We start from the raw sequence: 26,002 nt of genomic DNA, 5'->3' as shown, positions 1-26,002 counted from the left end.
AGAGAGGGGAGGAAGCAGGCTCCCTGCTGAGCAGAGATCCCGATGCGGGCCTCCATGCCAGGACCCTAAGATCATGACCTGAGCTGAAGGCAGAGGCTTTAACCCACAGAGCCACCCAGGCGCCCCTCATTAGGCAAATTTTAAACATGTATTTCCTGCGCCCCCAAAACTATTCTCAAACTAAGCATATTTATTTCAAACAACTGGTTTGTACTGAAGATACTTTATTTCTACTGACAAATGAAATTTCAAGGGTGCATGGAGGGCTCAGATAGTTAAGCATCAGACTCTTTTTTTTTTTTTTAAAGATTTTATTTATTTATTTGACAGAGAGAGATCAGAAGCAGGCAAAGAGGCAGGCAGAGAGAGAGAGAAGGAAGCAGGCTCCTGGCTGAGCAGAGAGCCCGATGTAGGGCTCGATTACAGGACCCTGCGATCATGACCCGAGCTGAAGGCAGCAGCTTAACCCACTGAGCCACCCAGGTGCCCCAAGCATCAGACTCTTGATTGTGGCTTGGGTCATGATCTCAGGGTGGTGGTATCAAACCTCCCATAGAGGTCCACACTCAGCTGGAATCTGTTTGAGATTCTTTTCTTCCTCACCCTCTACCCCTCCCCCCACTAGCCTGTTCTTTCTAAAATAAATACATAAATCTTTTTTAAAAAACTTTCAAAATTGCACATTTTTATCTCAGTAAACATAGTTCATAGCTATAGTGAATTTTATCAATAAAATATTTAAAGAGGACACTATATTGAAATCCTTGTTTTAAGCTGAAATGTTTATGTATATGAATTGCTTGTATGGGTAGTACCTTGAAGAGGAGCTGAAATTAATCATATTAGTAACACCAGAACAAAACAAAAAATTCATTCCCAGATGGGGCGCCTGGGTAACTCAGTGGATTAAAGCTTCTGCCTTTGGCTTGGGTTGTGATCCTGGGGTCCTGGGATCAAACCCCACGTCAGACTCTCTGCTCAGCAGGGAGCCTGCTCCCCCCCCCCCCCGCCACTTGTGATCTCTGTCTGTCAAATAAATAAAATCTTAAAAAGAATTCATTCCCAGAGATGGGACCAAGTTATTCTCCAACATTTATTCAAACTTTTATATGAATGTTCCTTGTAGGTCCAGGACTCTGCTTTGCTCTTCATTCAAGGAAGTTATAAGCTCCTGCTCCCAAGTTCAGCTTTACAGCCTTCTTCAGGCTAAAACAGGCATATTATAACTGATGAGTTGACCATGGACTCCTAAAAGTCTTGATCAAAAACATGCACGGATGCAAGGAAAGCAAACCTACTCTAGCCTACTAGAGAATGAGACCCATGGAGTTGCCCACACCTGCCTACAGATGCTTGAGTGAGTCCCGCTAAGCCCAGGCCAGATTTGTATTCATAGAATCACAAATTGAATTAGTGATAGCTCTTAAAGCCACCAGATTTGAGAATGGTTTGTTATGCAGCAAAACCCAACTGATGCAATGCCATTTTACCTGCACTGTCCTTCATCTGAAACTATTTTGGGTAAACCTTTCTACATCAACCTTTCTAATTCCATTTTTTCAGTAAAGTCTCTTCTAATAATTTCAGATTTTTTTTTTTCTGGAAAAAAGAACTTGCCTAATAATGTTACACACCAAGTAAGTGGCAGAGCCAGGATTCAGGCTCACACAATGTGGTTTTAGCCCCAGGCTCCTCACCTCACACTATATTAAACTGTCTAAGAATTGGCGATATCTTGTAACAAACCAAATTGCCAACAATAGGAATCCGTTCCTTCATTGTTTCTCCTTTAAGAAATATAAAACAATGCACACTCATTACAATGAAAATTCATACTTTAAAAAGTCATTAACTCACCCTTAAGAGATAACTAATATTAACACATAGTGTTTACACATCCAAATTCTCTTCTAATCATGTAAGTGTGCATATTTTCCATAAAAATCAGAACACATGCAACAAGTTCCTTTATAACTTATTCCAGCAAACTACAGATGATTGCACATTTATATTGCTCCAGGGATTCGTTGATTGTGAGAAATAGAAACGCACTAACGTCATATAGTGTGTATGTGTGCATGTTGGAGTGGGGGGGAGGTCGATGGTAAAAAGAAAAAAATCCAGAGAGTTGCAGGAATACTGATATCTCTCTTTTTTGGTGGGGTGGGGGGTTTCAGTGGACATGGATACTAAGTCACATCCAATCTTCTCTCTTATAGAAAAGGGCTTATCTTCGCGCATGCTTGACTTTGACTTGACAGGGCTTTTCATGAGACAGAGACCAGCAATGCCTGACTTCCTGGGCCATTTTGATCAAATTTTAATCAAAAAATAGTACAGTCCGGGGCACTGGGGTGGCTCAGTGGGTTAAAGCCTCTGCCTTCAGCTCTGGTCATGATCCCAGGGTCCTGGGATTGAGCCCCACATCGGGCTCTCTGCTTGGCAGGGAGCCTGCTTCTTCCTCTCTCTCTCTGCCTGCCTCTCAGCCTACTTGTGATCTCTGTCTGTCAAATAAATAAATCATATCTTAAAAAAAAATAGTACAGTCCAACTATAGTCCCTTGGTCAAATAAACCTTGTGAACTTGTGTGGGATGGGAGGTACGTGGGAGGAATCTCATTGTACTTTTTTTTCTTCTCTGGGTAGTAGATGAAACAGGTTACTTTGGTAAATTAACTCCATAATGGTGAACATTTATATGTATTCTTTTATTCTTTTAAATCTTGCAGATTGTGGATAGCAGCTAACAATCAAGCCAGAATTTTAAAAAACTAAAAACTAGAAAACAATTTTCAAAACCAAACAAGTCAATTTCTTAAGCGCACACAAAGGGTTATAAAACTACCTATTATTTAAAATTTGTGCAAAATCATTGCTGGGATAGTTTAAGTAAGTTTTGTTTTGGCTCTATTGTCCTGATGTCCAGCTTATTGTTTTTACTACGTTGCTTTGGACAAACTGTTTTCATTCAATTCACCTGCAGAGAATCTACATGCATCTTGGCTCCAAGGAGAATTTTTTATTTAACTGGTCTGGGGATGTTGTTAAGGCATCAAATTCTGGTTTGTTTGTTTGGTTGGCTGGTTATTTATTTTTTTATTATTATCTTCAATTAGCCAGCATATAGTAGTACATCACTAGTTTTTGATGTAGTATTCAAGGATTCATTAGTTGTGTGTAACACCCAGTTCTCTTCACCACAAGAAAGTCATCATCAGATTTTAAAGCTCCTCAGGTGATCTTAATGAGTAGCCAAAGCTGAAAACACTGAACAAAGGGGTCCTGCTTAGGGCTCTTGAAGAACTTTCCAATTAAATCCAGGTAAAGGCTGTTAAATTTCCTATTCATGGACTTGTGTTTATCATTGGGCTTTGGGAGTAGTTTCATTGCAGTAATATCTCCTGCTGAATTTGAAATCAAAGAATACTAGAGAGAGAGTTTTTCAATTATCTTATTTGAACTTCCTACCATTTCTTTAATGAGCAGGGTAGGTACATTATTTTTATCCCCATTTTACAGGCATAAATGTGAATTGAGAGGTTTAGAGGCTTTTGCAGTACCTAGGGGAGGTGGAGATATGTTAGAAGTCACGCCACTAAATGCTATGTATTTCTCTTGGCACTTACACAGTGTAATCCTGTTGTATATTTATGTTTAAATCCTATTTCCTTATTTGACTCTGAGCTTTTTGTCACCTGCTATTTCTTTCTTTCATTCATTCATTCATTCATTCATTCCTATGCATTTGGCTGTTTTATTTTGAGTCACAGAGGGTTGCAGAGGTGAAAAAGACTCTTATCATGGTCCCTGCCCTAAGTGAGCTTTGGAGTCTAGGAAGGAACAGTCAGAAAAGTACTCAACTGACATAACATTAACATAAAAAGAAATGCTTGATGGTGGTCATTTACAAAAGTGGGGAAACAATCCCCTATCTTGAATTAGATGGGGATAGGGGAAGAGGGATAGGATGGTAGTACACTGCAGAGGAAGAGAATGCAAAAACCTAAGCTAAAATTTGACATATGAGTAGAGTGTTCCAATTTGAGAAAAGTTACTATATTCCCAGGTAGCAGGAGCTGGTGAAAAAGGGAGCAAGATGAAAGTAAATCAATGTGGGGCGGGGGGAGGCTAACAGATAACGTAAAGTGGGGAGTGTGATGAATGAAACTACTGCTGGGCTGGCAGCAGCCTTAATACGGTCTTGTAAGTAACTTAAGAGCCATATTACGGAGTTTGTGCTATCCTGAGGAAACTGGGGTTCCTATGTGGACAAGTCATAGTTATATTTGTATTTCAGAGAAGGTGCTCCAGAGGATCCCCTTGACCACAGGGTTAAACTTCCACAGGCACTTCTGTAGTTCTGAAAGAGAGGACAGATGTAAGTATCTGAATAGACTAATATTTCCGCTTTGGACCCCGCAAGCCTTGGGGCTGATTTGATATTTAACAGTACAAGAGAGGCTCCAAGGATAACAGCTGAACTGAGCCATTTGGGAAGTGGTGGTAAGATTTACTGAATGAGTTGTCACAGAGTGAGCAGAGAGTCCAGACGGGAGAAAGGGTTTATTTTAGGATATGTTGTGTTTGAGGCATCTGAGCTGTTTTTTGGGATTGGATTCCCCGCAGAAAATATATTCCCTAAAATTTTAAAGTTTATTACTGTATTTTCCACACTTGTAAAACTTACCAGACCACCTTACTACTGGAAATTATCAAAGTGTAAACCCCTATTAAACCCACGTACTAAATCCAAAGAGGACATTTGCGAAAATAAAAGCTTGCCCGCCTTCAATAGAGGACCGGGTGGCTGGTCTTTTTCCCGGCATGCTCAATATCTAAGCTCAGGCTCCTAGCTCCTCCAGTCGTCTCAAGCGCGAAAAAGTTGCTGCCCCCTGCTGGTCAGATGTGCGTAAGGCAACTCAAGGAGAGAAATGTCCTAGGGGCGTGTCCGCTGGTGGATGACGTAGAAAGCCGGCGTCCTGAGATAGCCAGTTATACCTGCGTCAGCTGTGCTCGCCGCGGGAAACCTGACAAGCCGCATGGCTGCGGGTTGTTCAGAGGCTCCGCCGCCAAAGGCGGCTTCTGAGGGGCCCGTGGTAGGACAGGCCGGCGTCTTGCCTTGCCTGGAGCTGCCGACTTATGCTGCCGCTTGCGCGCTGGTGAGTAGCCGCTACTCTTGCCTGGTGGCGGGCCCGCACCGAAGACACATCGCGCTGTCGCCGCGCTACCTCAACCGGAAACGCACCGGTATCCGGGAACAGCTAGATGCGGAGCTCCTGCGCTATTCCGAGAGGTACCAGTCTCAGTCTTTGCCTCCGCCGAGCGGACAGCGCCGTAAAGCAGCCTGCCACCCCTTCTTTCAGGCCCAGGAGGGGGCGGCGGGAAGAGGTGCTGATGGCGTAGCAGAAAAGGGGTGAATGGGGAAGAAAGCACCGGCCACCTGGAGCTTAGGCTGGAGGCGGTCTGGAGTCTTCATGCGGCCCCAAAGGCCCCTATCGCCCTAGGTGGGGTCGTACGGGGTCCACTTCGCAGGCAAGAAGGGAAGCGCAAAGGTGACGTGGATTGTGTCGGCGGAGCGGGTGGAGAAGCTTGTAGAACTGGCGTGTAGGGGTAAGACTAGTCCAGGACTCTAGAGACCCGGTAGGCCCCGTTCTCTGTATTTTCCCATTTGACGTTGGAAGTTTCGGATACAGTACTTAAATAGTCTCTCATTCTGTAGAAAAGTGCTTATAAAGCATTAGTACGGTCGTTTATTTGTAAGCCGTGAAAGAGTTTCTGTTGTTTATTTTGGCTTTGGTACTTGCGCTGGGTTCTTTTGTCTTGGACCTGATCATGGATGAGGAAAGTACACATTTTGTTTTGGTTTTTAAAAACAGTTTAATTTGTCTAACTGGCCTGTCTGTTGGGTTTGAGGGTGAAAAAAACCTTTGTGGTCCATTTAATATATTCAGATAAAAACTTGGAATTACAAAAGTGGAGGGTCAGAGGGGGGGGCATGTGTACTTTAATATTGCAGTAGACGGCTTTGCCTCAAGAGCAAGGGTTCTAAAACTAGGACGAGTGGGATCTCTACCGATTTCTTACTGCTCTTCATGAATTCCACGACTTCCCCTTCCCTCCCCTCTGGGAAATTTGCAGTCTGTTTTCTTGGGCAAAGTATCCAAAGTGTTCACTTTCTCAAGGGATCCTGAGAAGGTTAAGAATCAAACAAGTCTAGAATGTACAGCTTACTCCGAACACCAACACACTGGTTGTGTGCCTATTTTGGATACCAGGGTCTTGGGATTAAGAACAAACAAAATCCCTGTTTCAAGAAACTGTAAGCTCTAACAAAGACAGAAAGGTAAGCCAGATAAATCCAATAAAGTGTTAAAATATGACAAATCTAAGGTAAATTACATTAAGAGGAAGAGTAGTGAATTTTATATTAGACCTTTGAGAACAACCTAACAGGAGAAGGGTTGAGATGGTAGTATTTAAAGCAAAAAAGTGTGGCATAAACAAATGGATAGCAGATGTAAAGTAGACTGCTGTGGCCAGAGGATTGTAAGTACTATGTATGGGGAGCAAGGTTTATGTTAGGGGAAAGGTACTGCATGCCGCTGGAGAGGAGGGCAAAACAGAGGTGGAGGGGTGGAGGCAGTGGCAACTCAGGATGGACATTTTTCTTCTTCCTGTCCGCCAGTTGGGTTTTTTTTGTTTGTTTTTGTTTTTCTTTTTCTTTTTCTTTTTCTTTTTCTCTTTGCTTAAGCAGGCTTAGCACTTCATCCTCTTGGTGCCCTCCAACTCTGAAATATGGTGCGCTCTGGAGAGAGGAGTGCATAGGTGGTCTCTGGAACAATCAGATACACAGTTTAAGAAACCACACTTGGTAGCATTTGCCAGTGGCTTAAGGAGAGTGAGACTGGAGACGTGGAGACCAATTAAGGATTGTTACGGTTGTCCAAGAAAAGATGACTAGAATGTGGATTTGAGAGATTTAAGGATATAAAAATGGTTGCAAAATCTGGAAAGAGGCAGTGTTTGAAGTATTTTACCTCTTTGGAACCAATCAGTGCCTCTGCTTGACAGGCTAGGGGGAAGCCACCTGGAGTGTCTCGTCAGAGCCATTACACCAGAGATATAAGGAACTGACTGAATGATAATTTCTGTAACTGAATGGAACATTGTGGCCATGTGGAGCAGGTTGCACTATGAACAGATGAGGACTGCCCACTCTGCACCCTCCTCTCCCCCGACTCCTGTTACCACATTGGGGCATCCCACTAACCCTGTGGGGGTTGACTTACTCAGTGCAAATAAAGCAGCACACATCGAACTATGCATTTCTAATTAGGGACCACTCATTGAATATTATCAAGATATGTAATGTCAGTCAGCCATTTATCCTGTATAGGTAGGTTTACAGACTTTGGGGCCATCCTGTAGAATTAGGAGGACTTACTTCACTTTAAGAAATGAGGAAAAGGGGGTGTTGGGAAGTGGAGGAGGTACAATAAAGTATCCCTGAAACTTAGAAGGCACTTTGAGATTGGAAAACAAAGTGGGGGACTCCATACAGTTGACACTGAGTTTCATTCTGGGTAATTTACAGCGGTGGGGGGGGGGGGGGGTTGGGCAGGTGATGATCCAGGCAGCTACATAGCTATGCTCCACAGTGCTGGACCCTAGTTCACATTTAGAGTGGGAAGGAATGTGCAGAGGGCATTGTAGTGAGGTCAGAGATCTGACACTTAACAGACTTCATGGGGCCACATGTCCTCCAGAAGAGCGGGGAGGAAAGGATGTTACCACTACTAGTTATCTCCCTTCGGCAGCACATATACCACTACTAGTTATCTAAATAACTTCAGGGAAGATCAGAAGGAGCCTTCACCTATTCTGGTCGGGACACTTTCACCTCCAGGGAACCTGGAACCCATACCCCTGAGGGAGGTCATCACTTGGAAATGAACAAGATGGAGGGCCAAACATGGGGTCAGTATTCGTGCACTCTACCTCCGACGTCTTTATGGCCTGTATGGTGTGTATGGCATGTACAGCTTATGTGCCATTCTTCTGTGATGACCCTAGAGCCAGATACTGGGAGTTGGGCTGCATACCTGTGGCAGTAATATAAGCAGCAACATGAGGTTAATATACCTGTAAGACAAAAGAAAATATAGTATAGTTTCTCAATGACCTGGTACAGAGGTGAGTCATCAACTGAAGGCATCAGCAAAAGTGATCCTTTCCACAAACCCAGCCATCAAAGCAATTGTTAATTTTAGCATAAGTGGTGCCCCCGACTGTTAATTCCAACCTTTGTCGTAACTATACATTCTTTGCACATTATTCTTTTTTCACATTATTCCTGCAACTTTTTTTTTTTTTTTATATTTTATTTATTTATTTGACAGAGATCACAAGTAGGCAGAGAGGCAGACAGAGAGAGAGGAGGAAGCAGGCTCTCCGCCGAGCAGAGAGCCCGACGTGGGGCTCGATCCCAGGACCCCGGGATCATGACCTGAGCCAAAGGCGTAGGCTTTAACCCACTGAGCCACCCAGGCGCCCCTATTCCTGCAACTTTTAAAAATTTATTTCTTTTTTTACATTAAGATTTTCTCCTGTTTTCCCCTCTTTAAATGAGTGTCTTACTTTAGGACAAATTACTATCCCCCCCCCCCCCAACAAAAATATATTCCCATTTCTCATACTTTCTTACTCAAAGCACATATCTTATTTTCTTTACATACACAGTTGCTTTCCTCATTATTTCCACTAGTCTTTTTAAATAATTTATTTTATTTTGAGAGAGAGCAGGCCTGTGCGGGAAAGAGAGGCAGAGGGAGAGGGGGAGAGAAAATCCCAAGCAATCCCAAATTCTGAGTGCAGAGCCCAACTCAGGGCTCAGTCCCATAACCCTGAGATCACGACCTGAGCTGAAATCATGAGTTGGATGCTTAATTGACTGAGCCACCCAGCTGCCCCTCTAGTAGTCTTAATGACGTTTTTAGAATTCTTTTTTTTTTTTTTCCTTAAGATTTTAAGATTTTATTTACTTACTTGACAGAGAGCACAAGTGGTGGGGAATGGCAGAGGGAGAGGGAGAAGCAGGCTTCCCACTATTGTTGGAGAGCGGTGAGGGATTCTATCCAAGGACTCTGGGATCCTGACCTGAGCCACCCAGGCACCCAACATTGGTTAGAATTCTTAATGCTTAGAAACTTTACTTTCTAGTGAAAACTAAGTAGTAAGCAGTATTGTTTACAGGTGTACAATATAATGATTCAACATTTCTATACGTTCCTCAGTGCTCATCATAGTAAGTGCACTCTAAATCCCCTTTACCTGTTTCACCCATCTCCTCACCCACTTCCCCTGTGGTAACTCTCAGCTTGTCCTTTTTCATTAAGAGTCTGTTTCTTGGCTTGTGTCTTTTTTCTTTGTTCGTTTGTGTTGTTTCCTAAATTCCACATTTGACCAAATCATATGGTATTTGTGTTTCTGTGAGTGGCTCTTTTCACTTAGTGTTATACCCTGCATTTATCCATGTTGTTGCAAATGGCAAGATTTCATTCTTTTTTTTTTTTTTTTAAAGATTTTATTTATTTATCAGAGAGAGAGAGGGAGAGAGCGAGCACAGGCAGACAGAATGGCAGGCAGAGGCAGAGGGAGAAGCAGGCTCCCTGCTGAGCAAGGAGCCTGATGTGGGACTCAATCCCAGGACGCTGGGATCATGACCTGAGCTGAAGGCAGCTGCTTAACCAACTGAGCCACCCTTATGGCTTAGTAATCTATTGTATGTAGACATACCACTTCTTTATCATTTCATCTGTTAATGGACACTTAGGCTACTTTTATAATTTGGCTGTTGTAAATAATGCTGTAATAGACATAAAGATGCATATATCTTTTTAAATTAGTGTTTCTGTATTCTTTGGGTAAACACCTCTGATAGTGGAATTACGAGATCATATGATAATTCTATTTTAATTTTTGACAGAACTTCCATACTGGTTTTCACAGTTGCTGCACCTGTTTGATTTCCAACAAAAGTGCAAAAGGGTTCCCTTTTCTCCACATTTGCCAAGACTTGTTGCTTGTATTTTTGATTTTGACCATTGTGACAGGTGTGAGGTGATAGCCCATTGTGGTTTTGATTTGCATTTCGCTAATGAGTGATGATGAGCATCTTTTCATGTATCTGTGGGCCATCAGTATGTCTTTGGAAAAACGTTCATGCTTTCCCCCCATTTTTAAATTGGATTATTTGGGGTTTTTTTGGTGTTGGCTTATGTAAGTTATTTGTATCTTTTGGATATTAATTCTTTACCAGATATGTCATTTGCAAATACTGTCTCCCATTTGGTAGGTTGCCTTTTAGTTTTGATGATTGTTTCCTTTGCTATGCAGAAGCTTTCGATTTTGATGTAGTCCTGGTAGTTTTATTCTTAGTTTCTCTTGCCTCGGGAGACATAGCTAGAAAAAGTGTGGCTAGGGTTGATGTCAGAGAAATCACTGCCTGTGCTCTCTTCTAGGATTTTTATGGTTTCAAGTCTCCCAGTTAGGTCTTCAGTCCATTTTGAGTTTATTTTTGTGTATGGTAAGAAAGTGGTCTAATTTTGGGCGCCTGGGTGGCTCAGTGGGTTAGGCCGCTGCCTTCGGCTCAGGTCATGGTCTCAGGGTCCTGGGATCGAGTCCCGCATCGGGCTCTCTGCTCAGCGGGGAGCCTGCTTCCCTCTCTCTCTCTCTGCCTGCCTCTCCATCTACTTGTGATTTCTCTCTGTCAAATAAATAAATAAAATCTTTAAAAAAAAAAAAAAAAAGAAAGTGGTCTAATTTCATTATTTCACATGTAGTTGTCCAGTTTTCCCAACACCATTTGTTGAAGAGAATGTCTTTTTCCCATTGGACATTCTTGGCTCCTTTGTTGCACACTAATTGAGCTTATATTCATGGGTGTGTTTCATGGGCTGTTATGTTCCATTGATCTTATGTGTCTATTTTGCCCCCCTACCATATTGTTTTTATTATTATAACTTTATAGTATAACTTGAAATCTGGGATTGTCACATTTCTGGTTTTGTTCTTTTTCAAGATTGTTTTGGCTATTCGGGGTGTTTTGTGGTTCCTTAGAAATTTTAGGATTATCTGTTCAGGTTCTGTGAAAAATTCTGTTAGGATTTTGATAGGGATTGCATTAAAGTTCTATATTGCTTTGGATACTGTGGGTATTTTAACAGTATTGGTTCTTCCAATTCATGAGCATGGAATATCGTTCCATCTGTTTGCATTGTCTTAAGTTTCTTTAAAATTTTAGAGAAATGGGGGGGGGGGGGGCGCCAAAGGAAGAAGGGGAGAGAAACTGAAGCAGACTCCATGCTGAGTGTGGAGTGCGATGTGGGGCTTAATCTCATGACCCTGAGATCACAACTTAAACTGAAACCAAGACTCAGATGCTTAACCAACTGTGCCATCCAGGCACCCTGTCTTCAATTTTTCATCAGTGTTTTATAGTCTTCAGAGAACGGGTATTTCACCTCCTTACTTCAGTTCATTCTTTTTTTTTTTTTTTAAGATTATATTTTGTTTATTTGAGGGAGAGAGAGAATGAGAGTGAGAACATGAAAGGGGAAAGGTCAGAGGAAGAAGCAGGCTGGTGAGCAGGGAGCCTGATGTGGGACTCCAGGATCATGACCTGAGCCAAAGGCAGTCGCCCAACCAACTGAGCCCCCAGTTAAGTTCATTCTTTAGCATTTTACTATTTTTGGTGTATTTGTAAGTGGGATTGTTTTCTTAATTTTTTTCTGCTACATTATTAGTGTATAAAAGTGCAATGGATTTCTGTATGTTGATTTTGTATTCTGTGACCTTACCAAATTCATGTATCAGTTCTAGTAGTTATTTGGTGGATCTAGTAGTTATTTGTATGTAGTATACAGTATCTAGTAGTTATTTGGCTTTTCTTTCTTTGTTTGTTTCTTTTTTTTTTTTTAAGATTTTATTTATTTGAGAGAGAGCAGGAGAAAGAGCACCAGGAGAGGGGAGGGGAAGAAGCATACTCCCTGCTCAGCAGGGAGCCAGACTTGGGGCTAGATCGCAGATCCCTGGGATCATGAGGTGAACCAAAGGCAGATGCTTAACTAACTGAGCCGCCCAGTCTCCCCAAGTCTTTCAGGTTTTTCATATATAGTATTATGTCATGTACAGTGAATGAAATTTTTGTTTCTTCCTCGCCAATTTGGATGCCTTTTGTTTCTTTTCATTGTATGATTGCTGTGGCTGGCACTTCCAGAACTCTGTTGAATAAAAGTGGTGAGAGTGGACATTTTTTATTTTGTTCCTGTTCTTTGGGGGAGAGCTCTCAGTTTTTCACTATCAAGTATGATGTTAGCTGTGGGTTTTTCATATATGACCTTTATTATATTAAGGTATGTTCCCTCTAACCTAGATTATTGAGGGTTTTCATCCTGAATGGCTGTAGCACTTAATTAAATGCCTCTTCTACCTCATTTGAAATTAGGGGGGTATTTTTGTTTTTTGTTTGTTTAAGATTTTATTTATCCAGGGAGCCTGAGTGGCTCAGTCAGTTAAATATCTGCCTTCAGCTCAGGTCATGATCCCAGGTCCTGGAATTGAATCCTGCATGGGGCTCCCTTCTCAGCAGGGAGTCTACTTCTCCCTTTTTGTCTGCCTGCTGCTTATGCTCTTTGCCTCTCTCTAAAATTAATTAATTAATTAGTTAGTTACTTTAAAAAAAGATTTTATTTATCCATTGAGAGAGACCATGCACATGTGCACAAGCCAGGGCAAGGGGCAAAGGGCGAGGGAGAAGCAGACTCCACTGTGTAGGGATCCCGACTTGGGGCTCCATCCCAGGACCATGAGATCATGGCCTGAGCCAAAGCAGATATGCCTAACCAACTGAGCCACCCAGCTGCCCTGAAATGACAGTTTTTAGTCTGTTTTTGATGTGGTATATCACATTGATTTGCAAGTATTGAACCTTTCTTGCTTCACAGAAAGAAATCCCACCTGTTCATAGGGATAATTTATTTAACATATTTTTTTTTTTTAAATATTTTATTTATTTATTTGACAGACAAAGATCACAAGTAGGCAGAGAGGCATGCAGAGAGAGAGGAGGAAACAGGCTTCCTGCTGAGCAGAGAGCCCGATGCGGGGCTCGATCCCAGGACCCTGGGATCATGACCTGAGCCGAAAGCAGAGGCTTTAACCCACTGAGCCACCCAGGCGCCCCTTATTTAACATATTGATGGATTTATTTTGTTGAGGAATTTTGTATCTATGTTCATCAGAAATATTGGCCTGTGGTTCTTTTTTGTGTGTTTCTTTTGGTATCAGAATAATGCTGGCTTCGGAATGAATATGGACGCTTTTTTTTTTTTTTAACTCTTCTGTTTTTTAGGACACTTTGAAAATAAGTATTTAAACGTGTGGTAGAATTTACCTCTGAAGTGATTTGGCCCTGGACTGTTATTTTTGAGCATTTTTAGGTTATTTATTCAATTTCATTGCTGGTAATCAGTCTGTTCAAATTTTCTGTTTCTCTTTTATTTGGTTTTGGATGGTTCTCAGTTTCTAGGCAATTATCCAATTCTTCTAGGTTGTCTAATTTGTTGGTATATAATTTTTAATAATGTCTTAAAATGTTTTGTATTTCTCTGATGGTTATTTCTCCTCTTTCAATTCTGATTTTGTTTGAGTTTTCTCTCTTGATGAGTATGGCTAAGATTTATCAATTTTGTTAATCTGTGATTTGGAGACTATTCTGTGCGCATTTGAAAAGAATGTATTTTATGCTCTAGAATGGTATGTTCTGTGTATATCTGTTAGATCCATCTGTTCGGATGTGTCATTCAGAGTCACTGTTGTGTTGATTTTTCTGTTTGGATGATCTCTCTATTGATGGAGGTGGGGTATTAAAGTCTCTGCTATTACATTACTGTTGATTACTTCCTTGTTTGTTATTGTGTTTAATGGTGATGAGTTCCTTTAACTTTTTGTCTGAGAAATCCTTTATCTCTCCAATTCTGAATAATAGCCTTGCTGGATAGAGTATCCTTATGGGTTTTTTTCTTTGAATATATCAAGCCACTCCTTGCTGCTGAAAACTCCACTGAAGCCTTAAGGAGTTTCCTTTATGTAACTGTTTTCTTTTCTCTTGATGCTTTTAAAATTCTCTTTTTATCATTTTTTTTTTTTTTTAATATTTTCATTACTCTGTGTCTTGGTGTGGACATCTTTGGGTTGCTTTTGTCTGGAGACCTCTGTGCTTCCTAGATCTAGATGTCTAGTTCCTTCCCCAGACTTAGGAAGTTTTTAGCTGTTATTTCTTCAAATAAATTTTCTGCTCCCATTTCTTTTTTCCTTCTGGGATCCTCATAATGCAAATGTTAATAAACTTGATAGTGTCCTGAGTTCCTTTAATCCATTTTCATTTTTTATGATCTGTTTCTTTCTCCTGTTCATCTTGATTGCTTTCTATTACACTGTCCTTGAGGTCGCTGATCCATTCTTCTGCATCCTCCAGCTATGATTTATTCCCTCTAGTATATTTTTAATTTCACTTATTGAGTTCTTCATATCTAAATTGTTTCTTGTATGTTTTGTATTTCTTTGTTGAGGGCCTCACTGATATCCTCCACTCTTTTCTCAAATACAGTGATCATCTTTATGATCACTACTTTCTCTATTAGGTATATTACTTACTCCTTCTCATTTTGTCTAATTCTTTGTTAGGAAAGTCATCTGCTCTTGCAAGTAATGCCCTAATAAACAAGAGGTCGTGTAATGCCCTGCAGTGCAGTGTTTCCTATTCACCAGAACCTGGCATTTCAGGGGTGTCTCTTATGTGTGTTGTGTATGCCCTGCTTTTGTGGCTGAGCCATGTTTTCCTTCAGGCTAGTCACCTTCAATGGCTCTCTCTGCCTGGGTGGGCAGGGTTTGATCCTTGTGTTGTTAGTAGGCTGGTCTGGGGCCACCTTGGGCTTGGATGGAGCCAGAGCAGTTTTTTGCCAGAGCTGTGTTAGCACCAAAGTCAAGAGTGCTTTCCCTGTGTGGTCATCTGAAGTTTCTGTTGGTGGGCTGGGTCTGCAGTTAGACCAGATGTCTGTCTCCAGTCCACTGCTGGGGCTGCTGTTGCACTGGTGTGTGCTGTAATTTTCCCTCTCCCAGGGGCAGGTGTCACTTTAGAGTGGTGCTGGCCCCTGTTGGGGCTACAGGCACAGTGCAAGGCTTGCAGCACTACTTTGGATGGGCTTCAGACAAGATCTACAAGGAGAACGGGGGAGCTGGGTGTGCTACACACAGTGTGAGCAAGATTGACTACATTGGTCTGCTGTAGGGGAGGAGATAGAGCAGCCTGGGAAAACTCCTTCAGAGGACTGGAGGGAGTAGATCCACACAAATGTGTGGCTGGGGCATGCTTTAAAAAGCAAACTAAGTGGGGCGCCTGGGTGGCTCAGTGGGTTGAGCCGCTGCCTTCGGCTCAGGTCATGATCTCAGAGTCCTGGGATCGAGTCCCGCATCGGGCTCTCTGCTCAGCAGAGAGCCTGCTTCCCTCTCTCTCTCTCTGCCTGCCTCTCTATCTACTTGTGATTTCTCTCTGTCAAATAAATAAATAAAACCTTTTAAAAAAAAAAAAAAAAAAAGCAAACTAAGTGGAGGTTGTAGTGTTGTGTTGGGTCCTGCAGCTGTCCCTGTATTCAGGATGGGTTGGGTACTGGGGAGGAAAGTGGTGCCCACCAGCTCTTTTGTTATTGAAGAAATCTCCCCAAGTTCCCTGCCTCTCCATCCCATGCTCTGAGATTATTAAATAAATCTCCTTCCTGTGTACCCGAGGTATTTTTCAAACCGCTGTATCTCAGCTGGGCTGTTTGTTGTGCTGTCTCTTCAAGGGCAGGGACTCTGTTTTCTTTTTTTTTTTTTTTTTTTTTTTTTAAGATTTTATTTATTTATTTGGCAGACAGAGATCACAAGTAGGCAGAAAGGCAGGCAGAGAGAGAGGAGGAAGCAGGCTCCCTGCAGAGCAGAGAGCCTGATGTGGGGCTCGATCCCAGGACCCTGGGATCATGACCTGAGCCAAAAGCAGAGGTTTTAACCCACTGAGCCACCCAGGTGCCCCAGGGACTCCGTTTTCTATTCCCCTCCTACTTCTTAAGGTATTGAGGCTATTGATTTGTAAATCAATATTTATTTAAAAACAAAATAACATGTTGATTATTTATTTTAAAACAAAACAAAAAACAAAATAAGGAGAAGCCAGGGCCCTCCGGTTTTCAAAGCCAAATGTTACAGGGATTTGTCTTGTCAGTGCAGCCCACCAACCTGGGGAGAGGTCTTCTTTCCCCTCTCTGCCCTCAAGGAGTCCCTCCCACCCAGGGTCATTCCTCCTCTCTGGTGCAGTCTTTCAATAAGCATAAAACATGTTTATGAACAGATCCAAATTTATCCTTATTTTTTCTGTAATAAGACAAAAGTAGACAAACCTATGTTTAGCAATCAATATTTTCAGTATTTTATTTGGAAAAAAATTTGTATGTCCAAAGCTCTGTTACGAAGGTAGATTGATGCAGAGGTTTTGAGTTGACAACCCAGAAAAAATACAGTCTCTCCATTGGTGAAATGCTTTTCTGAAGTAGTGAGTAGTTCTCAATAGAGTTTCCTATTTAATCTACCCTTGAATTTGCTACTTCTTTCCTGGAAATTTTAATGTATACTGAAATGATGCAAATATGACTTGATGCTGATATGTTATATATGTGTGTGTGCATGTGTGTATATATAAATATATAAAGTATATATGTATTAACACACATACACATTTAGATACATGTGTATATATATATAAAGAAGTGTGTATATGTATATATATGTATATATGCATGTATATACACATATATTTAAAAGTGTGTATATGTATAAGTGTGAATACGTATATATATGTATATATGCACATATATATATAGTATTTAGAATTAGATTCAGTGTCCACCTATTTATAAGTCCATTTATTACCTCTTCCAGAGGTCATGTAGACTTCTGGGTTTTTTGTGCCTTGATGACTGTCCTGGTGATGTAGTTCCTGCTTGGGAAAACACATGCTGAAATTAACAGTTGAAAAAAATGCTTTCTGGGGCGCCTGGGTGGCTCAGTGGGTTAAGCCGCTGCCTTCGGCTTAGGTCATGATCTCAGGGTCCTGGGATGGAGTCCCGCATCGGGCTCTCTGCTCAGCAGGGAGCCTGCTTCCCTCTCTCTCTCTCTCTCTGCCTGCCTCTCCATCTACTTGTGATTTCTCTCTGTCAAATAAATGAATAAAATCTTTAAAAAAAAAAAAAAAGAAAGAAAGAAAAAAATGCTTTCTGGAGTAAGCCTTTTGAGTTTTTGGTCTTGATTTGATAGTTATTAAAGTTCCTTTCCAGTGGTTTCTGGCTGTTTTATTTAAGCAACAGCTGTTAGGGATAAATTCTTTCTCTTATGCTATGTGAGTAGTTTTAGAAATTTAGTAGAGTTCGACAAAAATGTTCTGTGCTCTCAAGGATCTTACAGTAGTGTGTGGAATGCAAATATACACAAATAGTCAATAAAATGAGATTAAGTTCAGTGTGATGTTGTGGCACTGTGTCTTTTAAAGATTTTATTTGTTCGACAGAGTGACAAGGAGAGAGGGAACACAAACAGGGAGTGGAAGAGGGAGAAGCAGACCTACTGCCGAGCAAAGAGCCCGAAGTGGGGCTCCATCCCAGGACCCTGGGACCATGACCTGAGCTGAAGGCAGATGCCTAATGACTGAGCCACCCAGGCACCCCGTCACTCTGTCTTTTAGAGGAGGAGTGATTTCAGCCTTGCCTTGGAGAGTCTGGGAAGTTTTCTTGAACAAAGTATTGGGTGTGGTAGTGAAGCCACCAGGTGTACCTCCTTAGTAATTAAAATTTCTTAAATACTTGGAAATGACATTTAGACATAGTAATTGCCCCCAGTCCTGTCATACTGTGTAGACTAAGTGGCAAAATCAGGTCTTAATAAGTAAAACTATGTATTTCATTTATTAGCATTTCTATTTATTACTAACAGTTGCAGTTTGAGGATTTTTCTCCCTTAAGTCATTGGCTTTAATATTCAGGAACTTCACCTGTGACTCTAATACTTCTCTTACTGAGGGTCATCTGTGCAGAAATTCATTTATGGTAGATAATACCAAAATTACCTTGATTCAGTTATACTCAGAAATAGAGAAATTTTTCTTGCAAGTCTTTTTTTTCCTCTCATTCTCGCATGACTGGAATTCAAGTGCATAGCTAATAGATTCAACCTACTGCTCATGTAGAATTGGACATTTTGTTTCTGGGTACTTATTTTGAGTAATCATTTTTAACTTCATCAGTATATCTGAAACCCTTTGGTGAAATTGAATTACTCAAGTTGTTAGGGATTAATCATATGCTGTTGTGTTTTGGCATATGAGGTTATGTTTAAGAGGTATATAATTTTTAGACTCAGTATATTTAATCAGTATGATAATGGCTTAGTTTAAGAGAAGATTAAAATTTTATTTTCTTTTTTAATAGCCTTTTAGGTGTCCCCATTGCATATGACAACATCAAAGTAGTGGGTGAACTGGGAGATATTTATGATGATCAAGGACACATTCATCTTAACATAGAAGCAGATTTTGTTATTTTCTGTCCTGAACCGGGACAAAAGCTTATGGTATGTATGTATTTATATATATATATATATATATATATATATATATATATATATATTCTTTTTTCCCCCTAAGCTTTCTTTGTATAGTTGTATAATAGTGTAATATGAAAAATTTTAAGAGACTTGGGAAGCAAATAGATTGGTGTTGTTGGTTCCTAAAAAATTTACCATCAGTTCAACACTGGTAAGTTTTTAAAAACTCCATTCTTCTAAAACTCCTTGAATGTGCAGAGAGTGTGTCTCAGAATTTATTCTCTTCTTTGGATAGCACCAGAATGATCTTAAGCAGTGGAAAAAAAAAATAACAATGAAGTTTATTATTTCTTAATTATACACAAATAGTTTCTTTATAAAGGATTCAAATCATATAGTAGTGTATCAAAGAGGAGTTGAAAATTCAGAGTGTTGTGGGAGCAGGTAATGAAATGTGAATGAAGGATGAGGTCAGGGCACCTATAATGTGCCATGGCCCTGTGGGGTAGGTCTTTTAGTTTTTCAGGAGAAGCAGGAAATACATAGATTGATGTGAAGTTGACTGAACTATACCCCATTATGCTCTGCATTTGTCTTTCTCATCTACCAGCACTTCCTGTGTGTTTGCACTTTTACATACACATACATTTTTTTAATGAAAAATGTTATAGGAATTGCTTAATCATTTAAGAACTATTAACACTTTATTGCTACTAAAATACAGGTCAAATTTTACTGTCAGAATCTATAAGACATTTTTAATTTTAAGAAGTTGTTCATTATTAAAGTGGTAGAGTATTGTGGGCCTGCCCAGCTGGGATCCTACAACCAGCCTCCATAACAGTTATATGGCTATAGTATAGCTTTTCTTCTCTAATAAAATTGGCAGTAGATTTGTACTTAAAAATTCCCACATGTATCTGCTTTGTGTAAGTTACTGTAAATGTACACATGGAAATACTATACAGAAAGTATGAAATAAAAAAATCAGTCCTTTTACTTTCCTACAATAAGTTCCAGTCTTTAAATAAATTTAGACAGTTCATTTTTTTTTTTTAATATCAGGAATAATTTACATACAACAAAATGCACAGATCAGAGTGCAGTTCAGTCATTTCTGTGAAGAGCATATATACCATTCTATTTTGGAAAGAGCCTCATGCCCTTTCCGGTTCAGTCCTCTCTCTTCTAGATACAATCATTGTTCTGAATGCATTTATTATAAAATTAGTTTTACTCATTCTTGAATTTAATGATAATGGAATTTTCATTACACAGTGTTTGAAAATCTGACCTCTTTTGCTCTACGTGTTTTTGCATTTCATCCATGCTGTTTGGTGTATTGGTAGTTTATTTCTTTTTGTTATTCATAGTATTTGGTTATATGATTGTATCGTAATTTAATTGCCCATCTTTATTGATTGACATTTGGGTTGCTTCCAGTACGAAGCTATTATGAATAAAGCTGTGAATGTACATTTTCATTTCTCCTAAGTCAGAGGGTAGGTATTTTTTTTACCTTTACGAAAAACAGGCTAATTTCCCATTTAGTACTACTAGTTGTTCTGCATCCTTGACAGCATTTGGTTTTGTCAGTCTTTTAATTTTACTTAGGGGCATATACTAGTTTCTCATTATGATTTTAATTTGCATTTCTTCTGTGAGCTCTTTTTCATGTGTTTCAGTAAGGGGCCTATTCAAGTAATTTGCCCATTTTTTTTTTTTTTTAAGATTTTATTATTTATTTGTCAGAGAGAGAGGGAGAGAGAGCGAGCGAGCACAGGCAGACAGAGAGGCAGGCAGAGGCAGAGGGAGAAGCAGGCTCCCCGCCGAGCAAGGAGCCGCATGCAGGACTCGATCCCAGGACCCCGGGATCATGACCTGAGCCGAAGACAGCTGCTTAACCAACTGCAGCTGCAGGCGTCCCAATTTGCCCATTTTTAATTGGGTTTTTGTATTATTGAGGTTTTGAGTAGTTCTGTTTATAGTCTTTCTACAAATCCTCTTCAGATAAATGTATTGTGAGTACTTTCCCCCAGTCTGGGACTTGTCTCTTAACTTGTAATGGTATCATTTCATAAACGGAAGTTTTTAATATTGATGAGGTCCAATATGTCCTATTTTTATGGTTACTGCTTTCTGGATCCTATTTAAGAAACTTGCCTACTCTTAGATTGTGAAGATAGTTTCTGTAAGCCTTGTAGAATTTTTTAGTTTTAGGTTTTCCATTTAGATCTATAACCCATCTTTAATTTTTGTGTGTAGTGTGAAGTAGGCCCTTGAAATCCATTTTCTTATTCATATGGTTATTTAGTTGTTTCAGAACTCTAAATTGAAGAGTTTACTTTTGTGTTATTTCTTAAATTGATAGACTTTATTCTTTTACAGCAGTTTTAGATTTACAGAAAAAGTGAGTTGAAAAAGAATACCTCTCTTCGCTCTCCCACTACAGCACACAGTTACTCCTATCACTGACATCTTACGTTAGTGGGAATACATTGGTTACGGTTAAGCTGATATCACTACATTAATTCTAGACTTTTAAAATAAATAGTTTTCTCTGTTGTACCTCCTAAAACCCATGGAATGTACAACACAATGACATGTGTCCCCTGTTCCTGTAGTTTATTGAATAATTGGGCACGGCTCTAAAAATTCTGTGTATTTTATCTGTTTATCCCTCTCCCTCCTTCCATCCTCTTGAATCCTGGCAACTATTGATCTTCTTTACTGTCTCCATAGTTTACCTTCTCTGGAATTTCATATAGTTGGAATCCTATTGTATGTAGCCTTTTCAGCTTGCTGCCTCTGACTTAGCAGTATGCATTTCTTTTCATGGCTTGATAGGTTTGTTTTGTTTTGTTTTACTGTTGAATAAGTACTCCATTGCATAACTGCAGTTTGTCCGTACCATCCAGCATGTGCCATTGGGAACACCAGCCCTTGATAATGACAGCCAAAGAATTTTCTATGTTGCTAACATTAAACAAGGCTGTATACATGTTAGCGTCAAAGTTTAAAACATGATTTTAGAAAAGCATTTCAGATGTTCATTTATGTATGTTACATATGTTGATTCTTAGGGGAAGAAAACTAAGGCTTTTTAAAAAACTTTGAGCTTAAAATCATATAGCATGTATTTTAAAGCTTCTAAAAATGCTATTGTGATTCAAAGTAGCCCTGCTCAGGATCTACATAGGAAGGGTAAACTGTCTTCTGATACATTGCTGAAGTTAAGGAAGAAGCGAAATAAGGTTCTTTAAGCTTTGAAACTCAGACTGTTTATAGAAATATAATATGGCTCCCAGTTATAGAAAGCATATGCTTCCTGCTTTGAGGTCTTTTCACATTTAGGTTATATCAAAGAGTATTTTCTGCTTGGTTTCAGTATGGTTATAATCTATTCCCCAGGGAATCCTGTAGTGGGAGCTAAGGAGTTTGGTTTGTTTTTGCTTCTTTAGGGGTAGGAAGAATAGTTTTTTATTCAGTTAGTAAGTAATTGCATATCAACTGCCTAAGTTTGGGCTTTCTAAAAACTAGTATTCTAAAATGATTGTTTAGTATAACGTAAATTTTAAAAACTTTTCCTATATCAAATTACAGCATATTTTGGATGTTTTCTCTTTGAAGATCAGTTTGAAGCTTAAGAAGTTTTCACTTATTTTTAAAGTCTTTGGATTTCTTGATTTTTATTTTTTTTCCTCCTTTCTTCCCAGGGTACAGTTAATAAAGTGTCCTCCAGCCACATTGGCTGTTTAGTACATGGGTGTTTCAATGCCTCCATCCCTAAACCTGAGCATATGCCTGCTGAACAGTGGCAGAACCTGGAGATAAACGTGGGTGATGAACTAGAATTTGAAGTATTTCGTTTGGACTCAGATGCTGCTGGAGTATTCTGCATTCGGGGAAAATTAAATATCACTAGGTCAGTTCCTAATCAGATTATTTTAATTTTGATACTTAGTAATTTCTGTTTAATTCTGAATAATATAAGCCCCTCATTTAAAATAAATTTTATTAGAATTTCCATGCTTCTAAACCATAAAATCAATGTAAATAGGAATCTTAAGTGCTGTTGCAAAGCACTGAATATTCCGAAGCTCTACACATCTAGCTAACTCTTCTGTATTTTACTAACTCGGTCTTACTATTTTCTAGTTTAATTTGTTAACCAAAAGCTTGATCATATTGCATAGCTCTTAGGCTTCTATTTTTACACAGCTTAAACAAAAAAATTTGATTGTCATTATGCCAGGTAGATAATTTAATTTTCTGGTATTGAAATTCTTGTAAGAACTATTGTCATCTTGAGAATGGAGTGAAGAGGAAAAAATAGCTTTGGGAGTATTGTTGGTGTTAATAATTTTTTTTTTTTTCCCTTGATTATTAAAAGTATGGGTTAACGTTTTAGAACTGTTGTCCAATAGAACTTTCTGTGATGATAGAAATGTGTGGTGTATTTGTGTAGTATCTTATATGTAGCTAATATTACTACATAGGACTCTGCAGTTCCAGAGGGCTACTGCATTGATCCTTGTTTTTATTTTAGTGTTAACTCATAACTTTGAAAGTAATATCGCTTCAAGCACTATTAAGAGAAAAAAATGAAATGAGGATTGATAGAGTAGATGAACTCCATTTATTTCATAGATGATGGAACTATATTTTATCACTGGTCAGATATGTGGCTCTTAAGCCACACATGGTAGGGTAAGGTTTATTGTAACCAATTTTTTCTAACCAAACCTAAATTTAGAAGCTACTTTTGATAAAATTTGCCATTTCTGTGTATGAAAACAATCCGGAAGAAGTACTTTGGAAAAAATTGTAACCTTTCTCAGACATTTTAATGGGCTAAGGGATAACAGAATATTAGAAATTTATGCCATACTTTATCTTGTCCTGCTGTCATTTAGGAAAAAAAAAAACACTTAGTATATTCTTGATTTCATCTTACTCCTTTTGTTTATTGCTCTGTAAATTTTTTCAACTGTTAATTCAGTTTACAGACCAAGTGCTCTGGAGTTTCTGAAGAAATAACAGAAACTGGCCCTGAAGAAATTACTGTAAAACCTCTCAAGAAGAAAAAGAAAAAAAAGAAAGACCCAGAGTCATATGAAGTGGAAAGTGGTAATAGAGAGCTAGCAGATTATGCTGATGCCACAATGAACAAAGAGACAGACCTGCAGATTGATAATGACCTCTGGAAGGATGCACCAAAGAAGAAGAAGAAGAAAAAGCACCAGGAAGATCAGGACCAGGATCCTGTTTTCCAAGGCAGTGACTCCAGCGGTTACCAGAGTGACCATAAAAAGAAAAAAAAGAAAAGAAAACACAGTGAGGAAGCTGAATTTACCCCACTTTTGGAACACTCACCTAAAAAGAAAAGAGAAAAGTAATTTTCTTTAATGAATTTTAAATATTCAGCTTTTTAAAGATTTAGATAAAAGATGGATTAAATGTGGGAATAGTATGAAATGCTGGTATATTCCTGTAGTCTACAAAACAGGAAACATTTGATTAGGAGTTTTTGGTGCTTAAATTATTAAATGATCATTACTGTGGGAAACACCAATATTATTAAACAGCCATTTTATTGTATACAAAATAAAAAGGTAAGAGTTATTCTTTCAAATCTTAACATTTTCCCAGTTTTTACATTTCAAATAAAATTATTTCTATACTCTGAAGACTGGCAAAAGGACTTTGTAATATAGTGTTATTCATAATCATTTAAGAATGAGTTGGAGCTTTTTTTTTTTTTTTTTTTTTTCTTTTTAATGGGTTTGACCTTTAGTCATGATTTTTAGATTGGGGGAGTGGGTGCAGGTCATGGCTACTACCATGTTTCTGGGCTCAAGTTAGAATGGTTTGCCAAAGGAGTTCCTGAAGTCTCCAGAGCTCTTAAGAACCATGCCACTATTAACAGTTGACTATTCTTGCCTTCCAGATGGAGGGAGGTTGATAGAGAAGGCTGTTTCCTTATATTATTCTGCTTTTGCTGTGTTTGGAGCCGTAGAGTCTGATTAAGACATGATAAATGCTATTGGTCCAAGTGGGAATTTCTCAACTACTTAATGATTAAGAAAAAATTCCATTGAGAAAATGTGGACTTTTTTAACTACTAGAAAACACTGAGTAATGAAATGACAAGCTGTTTCAAGCTAATAATCAAAGCATGGCCACATTCATTGAATTAACAGTACCTGACCATATGGCTGTGTGTAACACATCTAAGGAAAGATGTAGTTCCTTCCATTATGGAGTGTCAGAGGAGATACAGATGCGCACACATACGTGAGTAAATACAGAGAATTAGTAATTCTGATAAGTACTAACAAGACTGACTATTCATGTTAGCTGTGTTAATATCTCTAAGAGGATGGGTAGATGAAATGAACTTCACATGGCAACTATTCTGTTTTTTTCTAGTATCTGATATTGCACTGGTTTCACATGGTTTAATTTTAATATTTAAATTCTGCTAGTAGTATATCTTGATCCAAATCTGTAATGATAGAATATAGAATTTGGGGAGTAGTATTCACATGTTTGTCCCCAAGTAAATTAGTAAGACCAAACAATGCAAAGACACAGACCAGTTTCTTTTCCTACAATTTAATGTGGGTATTGAGCCCTTAAAATATGGCTAATACAAATTAACATGTGCTATCAGTATAAAGTCCAAGATTCTGAAGATGTACAAATAATGTAAAATATCTCAATTTTGTATATTGGTGAAATTCTATTTTTGGTATATAGTATGTTAAATAAAATTTATATTCAGTTTTTTGTTTTTGTCTTTTTGCAGGTAAAAGATTTAAAATGGAATGTGAGGCTCATTAGTATTTTTTTGAGGATTTCTGTATTTAGGTTCATCAGAGATAATGGCCTGTAGGCTTTTGGGTTTTTTTTTTATTGGTAGTATTTATATATGTTTTTTGGTATCAGATTAATCCTCAACAAAACATTAGCAAACAATATCCAACAATACATACAATACGTTAAATACAGCAGTACGTTAAAATCATTCATCACAATCAAGGGATTTACTCCAGGGTTGCAGCTGTGGCTCAGTATTGGCAAATCCATCAGTCATGGGCTATATCACATTGAGAGAAAGGATAAAAACCACATGATCTCAGTAGATTCAGAAAAATCACTTTGCAAATACAACACCATTTGTAATAAAAACTCAACAATACAGGTTTACACGCAACATACCTCACCATAATAAAGACTATATGAAAAAACACAAAGCTAATCTCATACTCAGTAGTGAAAGGCTGAATTTTTCCTCTGACATCAGGAACAA

General features: G+C 39.0%; 1 protein-coding gene across 2 annotated transcripts; it reads left to right on the top strand.

Moving 5' to 3' along the window:
* Window positions 1-1,180: 1,180 nt before the first annotated feature.
* On the top strand, window positions 1,181-25,477 carry POLR1F (RNA polymerase I subunit F). 2 transcript variants are annotated; one of them, XM_059171312.1, is made up of 4 exons: window positions 1,181-1,357; window positions 18,573-18,714; window positions 22,404-22,612; window positions 23,690-25,477. In XM_059171312.1, the coding sequence occupies exons 1-4, from the start codon at window positions 1,278-1,280 to the stop codon at window positions 24,084-24,086; spliced, it is 828 nt and encodes a 275-aa protein (XP_059027295.1). In that variant the 5' UTR covers window positions 1,181-1,277; the 3' UTR covers window positions 24,087-25,477. The 2 variants fall into 2 exon arrangements, with proteins under 2 accessions (XP_059027295.1, XP_059027294.1); XM_059171311.1 differs by lacking the exon at window positions 1,181-1,357 and adding an exon at window positions 4,995-5,293.
* Window positions 25,478-26,002: the final 525 nt, after the last annotated feature.

The sequence above is a fragment of the Mustela lutreola genome, chromosome 4 (genome assembly GCF_030435805.1).
Source record: "Mustela lutreola isolate mMusLut2 chromosome 4, mMusLut2.pri, whole genome shotgun sequence".
Taxonomy (NCBI): Eukaryota; Metazoa; Chordata; class Mammalia; order Carnivora; family Mustelidae; genus Mustela; species Mustela lutreola.
This window is presented reverse-complemented; position numbering and strand designations above follow the sequence as displayed.